The 17,917-nt window shown below is 50.2% G+C and overlaps 1 protein-coding gene across 12 annotated transcripts in view; it reads left to right on the forward strand.

The window, feature by feature from the left end:
* Positions 1-17,917, forward strand: part of LOC132766800 (tropomyosin beta chain) — a 57,437-nt gene that overhangs the window by 9,017 nt on the left and 30,503 nt on the right. For 2 of the 12 annotated variants that reach the window (XM_067464713.1, XM_060761122.2), the window contains exon 1: positions 6,958-7,274. The exons of 6 other annotated variants lie outside the window; for them this stretch is intronic. In XM_067464713.1, coding sequence (XP_067320814.1) covers positions 7,143-7,274 — 132 coding nt within the window. In that variant the 5' untranslated portion in view covers positions 6,958-7,142. Of the gene's footprint in view, positions 1-6,953; positions 7,275-17,917 lie in introns of those variants that run through there. 4 more of the 12 variants (XM_067464715.1, XM_067464714.1, XM_060761125.2 and 1 more) reach the window with 4 other exon arrangements.

Consider the following 17,917-nt stretch of genomic DNA (forward strand, 5'->3'; position numbering starts at 1 on the left):
AGTTCAAAAACATGCAAATGTGAGTAGATCAATAGGTACCGCTTCTGTGGAAAGGTAACGGTGCTTGATGCAGTAATGCTGGCCACATGATCTTGGAGGTGTCTACGGACCCATTGCCCCACCTGGCGCATGGCTCTCCAGCCAGTACATCCTACAAGTGGGCTTTGTTGAGTCCTAAGACTCCCTGGTGGTGCCGTGGATTAAACTGCTGACCTGCTGAATTCGTTGACCGAAAGGTCGGTGATTTGAATCCGGGGAGTGAGGTGAGCTCCCACCGTTCGGCCCAGATTCTGTCAACTGAGCAGTTCAAAAACATGCAAATGTGAGTAGATCAATAGGTACTGCTTTTGCGGGAAGGTAACAGCACTCCATGCCACATGACCTTGGAGGAGTCTACGGACAACGCTGGCTCTTCAGCTTAGAAATAGAGATGAGCACCAGAGTTCCAGAGTCGGACATGGCTAGACTTCATGTCAGGAGAAACCTTTTCCTTTGCCTTGAAGGCCCCAAAGGGAGATCATTCTTCAGCTGACTTTGGATGCCCAGCGTGGGACAATTTCTGGAAACGAGCCTTGCAGTGCTCCACCATCAAGGATTTCAGGGGCTGCGTGAAGGGGCCCGTGTGGCCGATGGCTCTGCCCACGAAAGGGTGGCATCTCTTACCCAGCCTTGCCTGTTGCAGCTTCACAAAGCTATTGAGAAAGGCTTGGGAGAGGGCGAAGAGTCTGTCGGTATGGGTACTGACGGTATGGAGTACCATACCGACGCTTGGTGTGTTGATACCAGCGGGTTCTTTGGGCCTGGGACTGGTTTTCACTTCCACACTTTGCCACCAAGAGCGTGAAGTCCTGGTTGGCCTTCAGCTTGTCGTCTGTGCCTGCATTGAAGAGCTCCAAGGCATCAAACGGGAGGTCCTTGCCTAGACAACGTCGACAGTCCCGAGCACCGGAGCGAGGCATGCCTCCTGATGGCAATCACATGGGCGGTCATCTTCCCCATCGTATCTCCTGTATGTTTCGCCATCTGAATTTGGTGATGAGCCAACGAGTTGGCTTTTTGTGCCAGGGTATTCAGGACAGTACGGTCCTCTTCAGACATACGCTGAAAGAACGGAAGAGCTTTTCCTCACAAAATCTGTTGGTACGCTCCCATGCACACAGCGTAATTCGCCATCCTGGCCAGGAGGAGGGCACCTGAGTAGATGTCAGGAGTCAATTTCTGACGGCATGAAGACATCACAAATTCCATCCATGAATCATCCCGGCTGCCTCAATTCTCTCTCTGTGACATTTTGAAGCCAGCAGAGGGTGGTGGAAGCCTTGTATGGGAACTTGCGGAGCAACAAGTTCTAATAAGGAAACTGAGAAGAAGGGGAGTTGGGCAGGAAAGGTGTATAAAAGGAAGTGCTGGTGGGGAAAAGTCAGTAGTGTCTTTCTTTGCTGCAGAGATACAAGCAATATATCCATTTCAAAGCAAAACCGGCTTGTGAGTGATCATTTAATATTGCTATATAAAATCTACAGTCTTACAGTAGAGTTTTCGACCAACTGCATCGAACCTCTTTCCCTCACGGTCAGACGGTGTTGAGGACTGTCGACCGAAGGACTGCGCCGCCTTCACAACCACCGAGTTCGGATCGGGGTGGTGTTTCAGCCACGCCAGGCCCTCATCATCTGTCCAATACCAAGCTTCAATCTTTTTGGAAGTAGGTGGTAAGGATGATGGGGTCTTCCATGACGCCTGTATCACTTCAATCCATCTTGCTCGAGCCCCCTGCTCACTTGGCCAACAGCCTTGCTGGGTCACTAACGAACCTGAATGGGCGTGCCTCTTCCGGAGCATGGGGCCATGAAGGCAATGCAGCAAAAAGGGGCATTGAGGGTGGATGCCATTCAATGCCATAAGAAGGCAGGAAAGGGAACATTGGAAAATCACAACCTCTGAGGACGATCTTGACAGATTAGAGAGATGGGCCAGAACTAACAAAATGAAGTTCAACAGTGACAAATGCAAGATACTCCACTTTGGCAGAAAAAATGAAATGCAAAGATACAGAATGGGGGACAATGCCTGGCTCGAGAGCAGTACGTGTGAAAAAGATCTTGGAGTCCTCGTGGACAACAAGTTAAAAATGAGCCAACAATGTGATGTGGTGGCAAAAAAAGCCAATGGGATTTTGGCCTGCATCAAGAGGAGCCTAGTGTCTAGATCTAAGGAAGTAATGCTACCCCTCTATTCTGCTTTGGTTAGACCACATCTGGAATATTGTGTCCAATTCTGGGCACCACAATTCAAGAGAGATGTTGATAAGCTGGAATGTGTCCAGAGGGGGGCGTCTCAAAGGATCAAGGGTCTGGAGAACAAGCCCTATGAGGAGCGGCTTAAGGAGCTGGGCATGTTTAGCCTGAAGAAGAGAAGGCTGAGAGGAGATATGATAGCCATGTATAAATATGTGAGAGGAAGCCACAGGGAGGAGGAGGGAGCAAGCTTGTTTTCTGCTTCCTTGGAGACTAGGACGCAAGGGAACAATGGCTTCAAACTACAAGAGAGGAGATTCCATCTGAACATGAGGAAGAACTTCCTGACTGTGAGAGCCGTTCAGCAGTGGAACTTTCTGCCCCAGAGTGTGGTGGAGGCTCCTTTGGAAGCTTTTAAGCAGAGGCTGGATGGCCATCTGTCAGGGGTGATTTGAATGCAATATTCCTGCTTCTTGGCAGAATGGGGTTGGACTGGATGGCCCAGGAGGTCTCTTCCAACTCTTTGATTCTATGATTCTATGCTTGCCATAGATGCAGGTGAAATGTCAGGAGAGAATGCCTCTAGAACATGGCCATACAGCCTGAAAAAACCCACAACAACCCAACGTAGGAAACGTTTTGGAAAACTTACTTACTTAGGTGATCCCTCGTAGCTTGAGGATGATGGTCTTCTGGATGTAATGTCATGGCTGTGGGTCCATAGGGGGCTGTGGAGCCCTGTTCTTGATCCGCATCTTCTCCTGCAGTGAGGACATCTGTTTCCAGGTGGAATGTGGTCCCAGTCAGGGTTGGCCTGATGCGCCTTCATCCTCTTGGCACATTTCTCCCTTTCGCCCTCCATTTGTAATTCTTCAAATTCTACAGCACTGCTGGTCACAGCTGACCTCCATCTGGAGTGCTCAAGGGCCAGGGCTTCCCAGTTCTTGGTGTCTATGCCAGAGTTTTTAAGGTTGGCTTTGAGCCCATCTTTGAATCTCTTTTCCTGCCCACCAACATTCCGTTTTCTGTTCTTGAGTTCGGAGTAGAGCTTTGGGAGATGGTGATCTTTGGGTATTTGGACAACGTGGCCTTCAGTCCAGTGGAGTTGATGGTGGAGGAGCATGGCTTCAGTGCTGGTGGTCTTTGCTTCTTCTTCCAGCACACTGACATTTGTCCGCTTGTCTTCCCAAGATATTTGCAGGATTTTTCAGAAGCAGCGCTGATGGAATCATTCCATGAGTTGCATGTGACATCTATAGACAGTCCACGTTTTGCAGGCATAGAACACCATTGAGAGGCTTTATAAACAAGCTCTTTAGTCTCCCTACAGATGTCCCGGTCCTCAAACACTCTCTGCTTCATTTGGAAGAATGCTGCGCTCGCAGAGCTCAGGCGGTATTGTATTTCAGTGTCAATGTTGACTTTGGTGCAGAGGTGGCTGCCAAGAGAGCAGAAATGGTCCACATTTTCTAATGTTACACCATTAAGCTGTATCTCTGGCATTGGAGAGGGACTGGAAAAACCATCAGCCCCAACATTCCATTTCCCGTTCGGAGTAGAGTAACTGCTTTGGGAGATGGTGATCTTTGGGCATTCGGACAACATGGCCTTCAGTCCAGCGGAGTTGATGGCAGAGGAGCATGGCTTCAGTGCTGGTGGTCTTTGCTTCTTCTTCCAGCACGCTGACATTTGCCCGCTTGTCTTCCCAAGAGATTTGCAGGATCTGTTGGTCACTTGCAACTGAAGTCGTGCCATTATGAAGTTAAACTCCAGCTTCCTTCTGCTTTGGTCAGGCCTCACTTGGAATCACAACCCCACGTCCAGTCCTGGGCAACACAATTCAAGATATGGACAAGATGGAAAGGGTCCAGAGAAGGACCACCAAAGTGGACCAAGTGTCTGGAAACCATGGATCCCTTTGAGAAATAGCTGAGGGAGCTGTGGAAGTTCAGCTTGGAGGAGAGAAGGCTGGGTCATATTTATATTTCTCGTGTCAGAGCAGCCAGTCAATTATATTACATTTCTAACAAAACAAAGCAAACAAACAGAGAAAATACAAAATGTGTGAGTTTGGTAGTTGATTAAATCTCCTTTGACCAGTATCTGGCCCCTTGGAGTGCCTCTGGTGTTGCCGCAAGAAGGTCCTCCCTTGTGCATGTGGCGGGGCTCAGGTTGCATTGCAGCAGGTGGTCAGTGGTTTGCTCTTCTCCACACTCGCATGTCGTGGACTCCACCCTGTAGCCCCATTTCTTGAGGTTGGCTCTGCATCTCGTGGTGCCAAAGCGCAGTCTGTTCAGCGCCTTCCAAGTCGCCCAGTCCTCTATGTGCCCAGGGGGGAGTCTCTCATTTGGTATCAGCCATTGGTTGAAGTTCTGGGTTTGAGCCTGCCACTTTTGGACTCTCGCTTGCTGGGGTGTTCCAGCGAGTGTCTCTGTAGATCTTAGAAAACTATGTCTGGATTTAAGTCGTTGACGTGCTGGCTGATACCCAAACAAGGGATGGGCTGGAGATGTCACTGTCTTGGTCCTTTCACTATTGGCTGCTACTCCCCGGCGGATGTCAGGTGGTGCAATACCGGCTAAGCAGTGTAATTTCTCCAGTGGTGTAGGGTGTAGACACCCCGTGATAATGCAGCATGTCTCATTAAGAGCCACATCCACTGTTTTAGCGTGGTGAGATGTGTTCCACACTGGGCATGCGTACTCAGCAGCAGAGTAGCACAGCGCAAGGGCAGATGTCTTCACTGTGTCTGGTTGTGATCCCCAGGTTGTGCCAGTCAGCTTTCGTATGATATTGCTGGGTCCTGAATGGCAAGTTTAAATGCCTGAGAAGGACATCACTTTGAAGAGGAAGCAAGCTTCGTTTGTGATGCTCCAGAGACTGGGACACAAGGGGGACATGGAGTTAAACTCCAGGAAAAGAGATCCCACCTAAACATCAGGAAGAACTTCCTGGTGGTAAGGGAACCTGCTCCTGCCTGGGAGTCTAGTGAAGTCTCCTCCTCTGGAGGTTTCCAAGCCGGGACTGGATGGACATCTGTTGGGAGAGATTGGATGGTTCCTTCCTGCCTGGCAGAAAGGGGTTTGACTGGATGGCATTTGGGGGTCCCTTCTGAATCTATATAAATAAAAATGTAGTGTTCGTTTGTGAGATTAACAGAACTGAAAAACCACTGGACGAATTGACACCAAATTTGGACACAAGACATCTAACAACCCAATGTACGTCCTTCACTCAAAAATTGATTTTGTCATTTGGGAGTTGTAGTTGCTGGGATTTATAGTTCACCTACAATCAAAGAGCATTCTGAACTCCACCAACGATGGAATCGAACCAAACTTGACACACAGTTCTCCCATGACCAACAGAAAATACTGGAAGGATTTGGTGGGCAGTGTCCTTTGGTTTTGGAGTTTTGGAGTTCACCTACATCCAGAGATCACTATGGACTCAAACAATGACGGATCTGGACTAAACTCTACACGAATACTCAATATGACCAAATGTGAACACTGGTGGAATTGTGACACTCGGGAGTTGTAGTTGCTGGGATTTCTAGTTCACCTACAATCACAGAGCATTCTGAACCCCATCAACAATGGAATTGAACCAAACAGTTCTCCCATGACCAACAGAAAATACTGGAAGGGTTTGGTGGGCAGTGTCCTTTGGTTTTGGAGTTGTAGTTCACCGACATCCAGAGAGCACTGTGGACTCAAACAATGATGGATCTGGACCAAACTCTACACGAACACTCCATATGCCCAAATGTGGACACTGGTGGAGTTTGGGGAAAACATAATCTTGGCATTTGGGAGTTGTTGCTGGGATTTATAGTTCACCTACAATAACAGAGTATTCTGAACCCCACCAACGATAGAATTGGGCTAAACCTCCCACACAGGACCCCCATGTGGGCCACAGCACAGCGTGGCAGGGGACAGCTAGTCTAGTATATTGTAGTTCTACATCAGAGATACAAAGGAGTCCTGTGGATAGAAAGAGAGTCTCTCAAAAGGGAAGGTGGGTCAATGGAGCCAAGCATTCCTGCTGTCCCTTCACTATGAGGCTGCCTAGGAAAACCCATGAGTCAGCAGGCAAATGGAAGGCAGGCAGATGCTCATCAGGTCTGTCCTGGGTCCCTTTCCTTTCCAGATCTCGAGCAAGCCTGGCCCAACCTGGGCTCTCCCTCCAGGTGTTTTGGATTCCTAAGAGCACCACTCCAACTGCCCTGATTCCTCAATGCTATGGAATGGTGGGAGTTGAAGTCCAAAACATCTGGAGGGAGGGATGAAGTTGGCCCATGCTTGGTGTATACTGTGGGAAGAATGCTGCAGTCACAGAGCTCAGGCAGCTTGGCACATTTGGAACTGCCCTGAGTCCTCAATGCTTTGGAATGGTGGGATGTGCAGTTTGTCAAGATCTCGAGCCAATCTGGGCCAACCTGGGCTCTCCTTCCAGGTGTTTTGGATTCCTAAGAGCCTCCCGAGGGCCTAAAGTACCTGGAGGGAGAGGTGAAGCTGACCCAGGTTGCTCTCTTTGGCTCAGAGAGGAGCTGCGGCGGGCGAGGCTGGGCCGGCCTTTGTCGGGCGGTGGGGCGAGGAAGCAGGAAGCGTCGGATGGGGCCGGGCCTGGGCATGGAAGCGAATGGGAAGGGAGGGGAGGAGGAGGAAGGGAGGCGGAGGCAGAGAGAGAGAGAGAGGAGGCGGAGAAGGAAGGAAAGAGAGGAAGGAGGAAGGAGAGGAAGGAGGGAGAGGCAGAGCCAGGGAGCGAGGAAGGCCAGGAGGAGGGAGAGCAGTAGCCGCGCCTGGCTCTTCTTCTTCTTCCTGCACCCGAGGAGGAAGAGGAAGGGGAAGGGAAGGGGTCCCGGGAGGGAGGGAGGGAGGGTTCCCCTGTTCCGGGAAGATGGCCGGGAGCAGCTCCATCGAGGCGGTCAAGAAGAAGATCCAGACGCTGCAGCAAGTGGCCGACGAGGCCGAAGAGCGCGCCGAACACCTCCAGCGCCAGGTCGACGCCGAGAGGCAGGCCCGAGAGAGGGTGAGGCAGAGGGGGGGGGGGGGGGGGGAGAGGGGGGGACACGCCAGGGAAGGGAAGAGGAAGACCCCCCCCCCCCCCCGCCGCCGCCGCACCTGGCCCCGCCCTGGAAGCACGACACCCCCCCCCCCCCCCGGGCACGTGCTTGGCCTTTGCATGTGCCGAACCCTGCCGGGCCCACTTCCTTTTGGTGTTCTGTTCAAGGGGAAGAAGGCCAAGTTTCCCTCTTCCCCTTCCTCCCCTCCTCTTCCTCCCCAGGCAAAGACAGGCGGGCAGGCCCTGAACCCGGAAGGGAGGGAAAGGAAGAGAGGGAGGGAGGGAGACTGGAAGGTAGGCAGGAAGGGAGGAAAGGAGGAAGGCTGGCTGGAAGGAAGGAAGGAAAGGAAGGAAGGCAGGTGGGAGGAAAGGAGGAAGGCTTGGAGGAAGGAAGGAAGGCTGGAAGGAAGGCAGATGGGATGAAAGGAGGGAGGAAGGCTTGAAGGAAGGGAAGGAGGAAGGAAGGCTAGCTGGCTGGAAAGAAAGGAAGGAAAGAAAGAAAGAGACTGGAAGGAAGGCAGGAAAGAAAGAAAGAAGGAAGGGAGGTGGGAAGAAGGGAGGAAGGAAGGCTGGCTGGCTGGAAGGAAAGGAAGGAAAGCAAGAAAGGGAGGGAGACTGGAAGGTAGGAAGGAAGGAAGGCAGGTGGGAAGAAGGAAGGGAGGCTGGAAGGAAGGAAAGAAATGAAGAGACAGAGTCTGAAAGGAAGAAAAGAAGGAAGGAAGGCAGCTGGGAAGGATGAAAGAAGGTAGGGAAGAAAGGAAGGAGGAAGGCAGGCAGGAAAGAATGGAAGGCAGGCAGGAAGAAAGAAGGAAGGTTGGAAAGAATGAAGGGAAGGAAGGGAGGGAGGCTGGAAAGAAGGAAGCGAGGAAAGAAAGGGAAGGAGACTGGAAGGTGGGAAAGAAGGAAGGCTGGTGGGAAGAAGGAAGGAAGGAAGGGGAGGGAGGGAGGCTGGAAGTGAGGAAAGAAGGAAGGAAGTGAGGCTGGAAGGAGGGCAGGGAGGGAGGCTGGAAGGACGGCTGAAGCCCCTTCCCCAAAAGGCCTGCTTCAGTGGGAGGTGTGGGGGCATTTGTTCACCCCTTGGAAAGGGTTCTATAAAGTTTAGGAACTTGGAGTGAAGGAAGGGGGTGAGATGGGAGAGGCCAAAGGGCTCTGGGGAGGGGGCTGAGCAATCAGCTGAAGTCCCCCAGGTACTGCTGCTTGGCTTCCTTTCTCCCCCTCCCTTCCTCCCTCCCTTTAGGAAGAAGCCCCTCTCTCTTGAGGGGGGGGGGAGGAGAAGAGGTGAGCCCTCCTTTCTTTCTCCAGGAGGAAAAGGAGAAGAATGGGAGGAAGTGGGCCAGCCTGGGCAGGGGGTGGCCAGCATACCTTGGTCACTCACCGCCAAGGCAAGAGGGGACCAGATCTGGGGGGAGGGGGCTGCAGTGGACATAGTGGAAGGGGTAGTAGCCATGCAATCCAAAAAACTCACAGCAGCCTTCGTGGAGGACCCTTCCCTGTTTGCAGAGAGGCAGGAGACCCCCCCTCCCCTTGTGGGAATGCTTCTTAGTCCAGTCAGCTTCTCAGTCCAGTCATGAAATGGGGAGGGGGCTTCCATCTTGTAGAGAGGCATGGGCCAACTTGGGCCCTCCCTCCAGGCGTTTTGGACTTCAACTCCCACAATTCCTAACAGCCTACCGGCTGTTAGGAATTGTGGGAGTTGAAGTCCAAAACACCTGGAGGGAGGGCCCAAGTTGGCCCATGCCTGTTGTAGAGGTGAGAAAGGGTGATTTCAGGTGGCCCTCCAGGTGTCCTTGGACTCCAACTCCCAGCTTCCCCTTGAGTTAAAGCCTGATGGGAGTTGCAATCCCCAAACACCTGGAAGGGCCGCTTTGCCAAGGCCATTGTGGGTAGGCAGGATGAGCCCAGGAGACCCTTCCCCAGGTAAACAGAGACCGAAGCCTGTTCTTGATCAGGTCTGGATCCCTGGAGAGACCCCCAATGGGTTCCATCACCCTCCCTGCATTTGGGGCTGGGCCACAGGGCCCCATCCTTCTGCAAGACCCCACAAATGGAGGGCAGGAGGGAGAGGGGATTGCTTTCCAGCTGTGTGTTTGAGGGGGCATCCTTTCACCTGGCTCAGAGGTCAAGGAGCACAAGCTGCAAGAGGGGCATGCCAACCCCACTTCGCTCTGGACCTCTGGACTCAGAGAGGCAACTTCTCCCTTCCCATGAATGGGGAGGGGGGCATTACCTTAGTGCTGGGTATGTGTGTGTCTCTTCCGCAGACCCCTAAGAATAAGCTGCTCTGTTGGGGGTCCTCGTGGGGAGCAAGTTAAACATGAGCCAGGAATGTGATGCAGCAGCAAAAAAAGCCAATGGGATGTTGGCCTGCATCAAGAGGAGCATAGTGTCTAGATCTAGGGAAGTCATGCTCCCCATGCTCTATTCCGCTTTGGTTAGACCACTTTACCTGGATTATTGTGTCCAATTCTGGGCACCACAATTCAAGAGAGATATTGACTCTAAGCTGGAATGTGTCCAGAGGAGAGCGACTAAAATGATCAAGGGTCTGGAGAACAAGCCCTATGAGGAGCGGCTTAAGGAGCTGGGCATGTTTAGCCTACAGAAAAGAATCATAGAATCCTAGAGTTGGAAGAGACCGCCTGGGCCATCATCCAGTCCAACCCCATTCTGCCAAGAAGCAGGACAATCACGTTCTAAGCATCCCCAACAGATGGCCACCCAGCCTCTGTTTCAAAGCCTCCATAGAAGGAGCCTCCACCACACTTTGGGGCAGAGAGTTCCACTGCTGAACAGCTCTCACAGTTAGGAAGTTCTTTCTCGTGTTCAGGTGGAATCTCCTTTCCTATAGTTTGAAGCCATTGTTTCATTGCATCCACCCACTGTGTTTGATTTTCCATTATGTTATTTTTTTTTACTGTTTATTTTACTTGATTGGTTTATTTATTTTATTGTGATGTTATTTCGTTGTTTATATTTTGTGTTGCTGTAATGTATCGCTGGGCTTGGCCTCATGTAAGCCGCTCCGAGTCCCCTTTGGGGAGATGGTGGTGGGGTATAAATAATAATAATAATAATAATAATAATAATTTATTATTATTATTATTATTATTATTATTATTATTATTATTGTCTCCATCTAGGGCAGCAGAAAGGAAGCCTGTTCTCTTCTCCCTAAGACTTCCTCCCACATATTGATCCCTGGCCCTCATCATGTCTCCTCTCACCCTCCCCTTCTCCAGGCTAAACATGCCCAGCTCTTTAAGCCGCTCCTCATAGAGCTTGTTCTCCAGACCCTTGAACATTTTAGTCGCCATCCCGTGGAAGGTGGAGAGGAGACACAATGAAGGGCCATGTATAAATAAATGAGGGGAAGTCCTAGGGAGAAGGGAACATGCTTCCTTTCTGCTGCCCTGGAAAGAGACTAGGAGGCAATGGAGCAATGGCTTCAAGAGACAGGAAAGGAAGAAGATTCCACCTGAACATGAGGAAGAACTTCCTGAGGGCGAGAGAGAGGGAGCTGTATTGTCGAAGGCTTTCATGGCCAGAATCACTGGGTTGTTGTAGGTTTTTTCGGGGTATATGGCCATGGTCTAGAGGCATTCTCTCCTGACGTTTCGCCTACATCTATGGCAAGCATCTTCAGAGGTAGTGAGGTCTGTTGGAACTAGGAAAAAGGGTTTATATATCTATGGAATGACCAGGGTGGGACAAAGAACCATTGTCTGCTGGAGCTGGGTGGGAATGTTTCAACTGACCACCTTGATTAGCATTTGATGGCCTGGCAGTGCCTGGGGCAATCTTTTGTTGAGAAGTGATTAGATGTCCTTATTTGTTTCCTCTCTGTGGTTTCGCTATTGTAATTTCAGAGTTTTTAAATACTGGTAGCCAGATTATGTTCACTTTCATGGTTTCTTCCTTTCTGTTGAGATTGTCCACATGCTTCTTGTGGATTTCAATGGCTTCTCTGTGGAGTCTGACCTGGTGGTTGTGAGAGTGGTCCAGCATTTCTGTGTTCTCAAATGATATGCTGTGAATGAACCAACCTGGACACAGCAGATTATTTGAGAACACAGAAATGCTGGACCACTCTCACAACCACCATGTCAGACTACACAGAGAAGCCATTGAAATCCACAAACATGTGGACAATCTCAACAAAAAGGAGGAAACCATGAAAATGAACAAAATCTGGCTACCAGTATTAAAAAAAACTCTAAAATTACAACAGCACAACAACAGAGAGGAAACAAACAAGGACATCTAATCACCTCTCAACAATCACCTCTCAAATCACCACCTTGATTAGCATTTGATGGCCTGGCAGTTGTTTGGTGTGGCTTGTTGGCGCCTGGGGCAATCTTTTGTTGAGAGGTGATTAGATGTCCCTGATGGTTTCCTACTTCCAACAGACCTCACTACCTCTGAGGATGCTTGCCATAGATGCAGGCGAAATGTCAGGAGAGAATGCCTCTAGAACATGGCCATATAGACTGAAAAAAACCTACAACAACCCAGAGAGAGAGCTGTTCAGCAGTGGAACTCTCTGCCCTGGAGGGAGTGTGATGGAAGGAGGCTTTGAAGCAGAGAGTGGATGGCCATTTGTCGGGGGTGCTTTGAATGTGATTGTCCTGCTTCTTGGCAGAATGGGGTTGGACTGGATGGTCCACGAGGTCTCTTCCAATTCTAGGATTCTATGTTCTCGTGCCCTTCTTTTTCCGAGGCTCCTTCTTTGGAGGCTTTTATGCAGAGGCTGACCATCTGTCGGGGGTGCTTTGAATGTGATTTCCCTGCTTCTTGGCAGAATGGCGTTGGACTGGATGGCCCACTAGATCTCTTCCAACTCTAGGATTCTATGTTCTTGTGCCCTTCTTTCTCTGAGGCTCCTTCTTTGGAGGCTTTTATGCAGAGGCTGACCATCTGTCGGGGGTGCTTTGAATGTGATTTCCCTGCTTCTTGGCAGAATGGCGTTGGACTGGATGGCCCACTAGATCTCTTCCAACTCTAGGATTCTATGTTCTTGTGCCCTTCTTTCTCTGAGGCTCCTTCTTTGGAGGCTTTTATGCAGAGGCTGACCATCTGTCGGGGGTGCTTTGAATGTGATTTCCCTGCTTCTTGGCAGAATGGCGTTGGACTGGATGGCCCACTAGATCTCTTCCAACTCTAGGATTCTATGTTCTTGTGCCCTTCTTTCTCTGAGGCTCCTTCTTTGGAGGCTTTTATGCAGAGGCTGACCATCTGTCGGGGGTGCTTTGAATGTGATTTCCCTGCTTCTTGGCAGAATGGCGTTGGACTGGATGGCCCACTAGATCTCTTCCAACTCTAGGATTCTATGTTCTTGTGCCCTTCTTTCTCTGAGGCTCCTTCTTTGGAGGCTTTTATGCAGAGGCTGACCATCTGTCGGGGGTGCTTTGAATGTGATTTCCCTGCTTCTTGGCAGAATGGCGTTGGACTGGATGGCCCACTAGATCTCTTCCAACTCTAGGATTCTATGTTCTTGTGCCCTTCTTTCTCTGAGGCTCCTTCTTTGGAGGCTTTTATGCAGAGGCTGACCATCTGTCGGGGGTGCTTTGAATGTGATTTCCCTGCTTCTTGGCAGAATGGCGTTGGACTGGATGGCCCACTAGATCTCTTCCAACTCTAGGATTCTATGTTCTTGTGCCCTTCTTTCTCTGAGGCTCCTTCTTTGGAGGCTTTTATGCAGAGGCTGACCATCTGTCGGGGGTGCTTTGAATGTGATTTCCCTGCTTCTTGGCAGAATGGCGTTGGACTGGATGGCCCACTAGATCTCTTCCAACTCTAGGATTCTATGTTCTTGTGCCCTTCTTTCTCTGAGGCTCCTTCTTTGGAGGCTTTTATGCAGAGGCTGACCATCTGTCGGGGGTGCTTTGAATGTGATTTCCCTGCTTCTTGGCAGAATGGCGTTGGACTTGATGGCCCATGAGGTCTCTTCCAACTCTAGGATTCTATGATTCTATGTTCTCTTGCCCTTCTTTCTCTTCCCAGTCCCTCCCATTTCCTTCCTCGGATGAGCCTGGGAAGAGCCTGAGCCCTGACCTTAGGGCTGGGCAGTGGGGTGGGTTGGGGGGGGGGTGCAGCAGGGACCAGAGGAAGGAAGAAGGAGGGATGGAAAGCAGGGTGGGAGGGGGCTGCCTGGCTGGGAGGGATGCCTGGGCCCTCCCTTGCCTGGAATGCGAGGGGAGGGGGAGGCTTCCTTGGCTCCTCCTCCCTTCTGTGGGGGGGGGATCCACACACCCCTTCCTCCCCCCCTCCCTCCTGCCTGTGCCATAAACAGGAAACCCATTCCCTGCTCCTCTGTGTCCCTCCATCTCCTTTTTGGGAGCGATTCGGCTGCGCTGGAGGCATTCCTCTGGCTTTAGTCACAGCAGGAAAGAGAGAGAGAGAGAGAAGGGGGGGTGCATCCTGCTCCTCTCTCTCTCTCTCTCTCTGTGTGAGAGAGATAGAGATCCATGAGCAGCACAGACCCCTCCTCCTGCATTGGGAGCCCTTTCCGTGCCCAAGGCTATGCCCATGGGTACATCCGCACTGTGGAATGGATGCAGTTTGGTACCACGACTCAATGCCACGACTCAATGCCACAATATCCTGGGAGTTGTAGTCTTGGAGCATTCTCTGCCCAAGAGTGCCAGTGGTGCCTCGCTATTATTATTATTGTTATTATTATATTCTTCTTCTTCTTTTTATTACTATTATTACTATTATTATTATTATATGCATTCATTCTGCAGTGTAGATGCAGCTCCTGCCAGTTGGTCTTTGGCTGGGTCTGCACCAGGCAATGGAGGGAAGCCATCAGGTTGTTGTAGGTTTTTTTGGGCTATATGGCCATGTTCTAGAGGCATTCTCTCCTGACGTTTCACCTGCATCTATGGCAAGCATCCTCAGAGGTCGTGACCTCACTACCTTTGAGGATGCTTGCCATAGATGCAGGTGAAACGTCAGGAGAGAATGCCTCTAGAACATGGCCATATAGCCTGAAAAACCTACAACAACCCAGTGATTCCGGCTTTTTTGATCTATGCTCCAATTCTGTGGAACTCATTGCCTCCATACGTTAGAGCAATGTCGGAGTTGCGACCTTTTGCAAAGGCGCTCAAGACTTGGCTGTTTGGTTGTGCATTTAAGTAACCGGATCAAATTTTGCCATAGTCACTCCTGAATGTTTTTATGTTGAATGTTTTTTATATTGAATGTTTTATATTGTGTATAAACTGTTTTAAATTGTAAGTCGCTCGGAGCACCTTGGTGGAGAGCGACTAATTAAGACATAAAGTGATGATGATGATGATGATGATGATGATTATGAAAGTTTTCGACAATAAGAGGAAAGCCATCTCTATAATGGAATACAGGAAATTGGGGGGGGGGTGCATCCATCTCATGGGACTTAGCAATAGGGCAGGATAGGAGCCTCTTCCTCGAAACCATGAAGAGATTGTGAGATGCACGCACATGCGGAGATGCACATGCATATGCCTGCAGGGATTTAGGGACAGGACAGGGTAGGAGCCTCTTCCTCTTCCTTCCATTTCCTCCCAGCAGTCTTGAGTTGATGCTCGAATCTCTGCAGAGATTGTGAGGTGCATACACATATGTAGATGCCCATGTGTATGCATGCACATGCACACATCTGCTGCAAAAGTCCCTTGGGATCCTTCAACGAAAAGGAAAAGAAGGGCCTTTGGGAAACAGCCCCCTTCTCCCTCTAAGCCTTTGGAAAGTTACTTCTGAAAAGTAACCCAGCTTGATTCCCCTCCTCCTGCATGGGAGTGCTTTCCCGGGACAGGGCAGGAGCCTCTTCCTCTTCCTTCCTTTTCCTCCCAGCAGTCTTGTGTTGACGCTCAGAACCCTGCAGAGATTGTAAGGTGCATGCACACGTATATACATGCATGGACACACACATCTGCTGCAAAAGTCCCTTGGGATCCTTCAACAAAAAGGAGAAGAAGGGCTTGAAGGAAACAGCCCCCTTTTCCCTCCAGGCCATTGGACCCTTGGAAAGTTACTTCTGAAAAGTAACTCAGCTTGATCCCCTCCTCCTACACTGGGCCCTTTCCTTGCCCATGGGTGCATCTGCACTGTGGAATGAATGCAGTCTGGCACCACTTTCACCGCCATGACTCAATGCTACAATATCCTGGGTGTTGTAGTATTGGAGCATTCTCTGCACTAATCAGTGGCAAGTCAAGTGGCATCAGATTGGCATTCATTCTGCAGTGTAGATGCAGCTCCTGCCAGTTGGGTTTGGTTGGGTTTGCACTCCGGGGGGGGGGGGGGGCATCCATCCCATGGGATTTAGTGATGGGGCAGGATAGGAGCCTCTTCCTCTTCCTTCCATTTCCTCCCAGCAGTCTTGAGTTGATGCTCGAATCTCTGCAGAGATTGTGAGGTGCATACACATGTGGAGATGCCCATGCGTATGCATGCATGCATGCACATGCACACGTCTGCTGCAAAAGTCCCTTGGGAGCCTTCAACGAAAAGGAAAAGAAAGGCCTGCGGGAAACAGCCCCCTTCCCCCTGTAAGCCAGTGATTCTCAACCTGGGGGTCAGGACCCCGGGGGGGGGTCATGAGGGGGTGTCAGAGGGGTCGCCAGAAACCATCAGAAAATACAGTATTTTCTGTTGGTCATGGAGGCTCATTATGGGAAGTTTGGTCCAATTCTATCATTGGTGGGGTTCAGAATGCTCTTTGATTGTAGATGAACTATACATCCCAGCAACTACAACTCCCAAATGTCAAGGTCTATTTTCCCCAAACTCCACCAGTGTTCACATTTGGACATATTGAGTATTTGTGCCAAGTTTGGTCCAGATCCATCATTGTTTGAGTCCACAGTGCTCTCTGGATATAGGTGAACTATAAATCCCAGCAACTACAATGGCCAAATGTCAAGGTCTGTTTTCCCCCAACACCACTTCACATTTGGGCATATCGAGTATTTGTGCCAAGTTTGGTCCCAATCCATCATTGTTTAAGTTCACAGTGCTCTCTGGATATAGGCGAACTTCAACTCCCAAACTCAAGGTCAATGCCCACCAAGCCCTTCCAATATTTTCTGTTGGTCATGGGAGTTCTTTGGTTCAATTCCATTGTTGGTGGGGTTCAGAATGCTCTTTGTTTATAGTTTAACTATAAATCCCAGCAACTACAACTCCCAAATGGCGAAATCAATCCCCCCACCAACCCCACCAGTATTCAAATTTGGACATACCGGGTATTTGTGCCAAATTTGCTCCAGTGAATGAAAGCACATGTGGCAGATCATTCTTTACATGGCGATTCATAATGTTAGGGTTATGGTTGGGGGTCACCACAACATGAGGAACTGTATTAAGGGGTCGCGGCATTAGGAAGGTTGAGAAGCACTGCTCTAGTCGAATGCCTAGCCCCTAATTCAGGTCTTCAATTGTCTTATGGAGGAGAGGAGGGAGGTGGCCAACCTGATGTCTTTAGGAAGAGAGCTCCACAGAAAGGGAGCCACTGCCGAGAAGGCCCTGTCTCTTGTCCCTACCAACCGCATTTGCGAGAGTGGTGGGATTGAGAGCAGGGCCTCTCCTGACGATCTTAAGCTACGTGATGGTTCATAGCAGGAGATACGTTTGGACAGGTAATCTGGGCCAGAATCATACTGTTGCACTGTTTTATTGTATTCTGATGTTTTATTTACTTTATTATGATGTTTGTTTTGTGTTCTTGGTTTTATTTTGTGATAATGCACTACTGGGCTTGGCCTTATGTAAGCTGCCCTGAGTCCCCTTTGGGGAGATGGTGGCGAGGTATTTATAATTATAATTATTTGCATTCATTCTGCAGTGTAGATGCAGCTCCTGCCAGTTGGTCTTTGGCTGGGTCTGCACCAGGAAATAGAGGGAAGCCATCGGGTTGTTGTAGGTTTTTTTGGGCTATATGGCCATGTTCTAAAGGCATTCTCTCCTGACGTTTTTGCCTGCATCTATGGCAAGCATCCTCAGAGGTTGTAACCTCACTCCCTCTGAGGATGCTTGCCATAGATGTAGGCGAAACGTCAGGAGAGAATGCCTCTAGAACAGGCATGGGGAACCTTCAGCTCTCCAGGTGTGGTGGACTTCAACTTCCACAATTCCTTGAGGCCAAGGTAAGCCTTTGGGGTGAATGCCGAGCCTCAAGGAATTGTGGGAGTTGAAGTCCACCACACCTGGAGAGCCGAAGGTTCCTGACCCCTGCTCTAGAACATGGCCATATAGCCCACAAAAACCTACAACAACCCAGTGATTCCGGCCATGAAAGCCTTCGACAATAAGAGGGATGCCTTCTCTATAATGGAATGCAGGAAATTGGGGGGGGGGTGCATCCATTTCATGGGATTTAGCAATGGGGTAGGATAGGAGCCTCCTCCTTCCATTTCCTCCCAGAAGACTTGTGTTGACGCTTGAAACACTGCAGAGATTGTGAGGTGCACGCACATGCGGAGATGCACATGCATATGCATGCAGGGATTTAGGGACAGGATAGGAGCCTCTTCCATTTCCTCCCAGAAGTCTTGCGTTGATGCTCGGAAATGCAGGAAATTGGGGTGTGTGTGTGTGTGTGCATCCATTCCATGGGATTT

This window comes from Anolis sagrei, chromosome 2, assembly GCF_037176765.1.
Source record: "Anolis sagrei isolate rAnoSag1 chromosome 2, rAnoSag1.mat, whole genome shotgun sequence".
NCBI lineage: Eukaryota > Metazoa > Chordata > Lepidosauria > Squamata > Dactyloidae > Anolis > Anolis sagrei.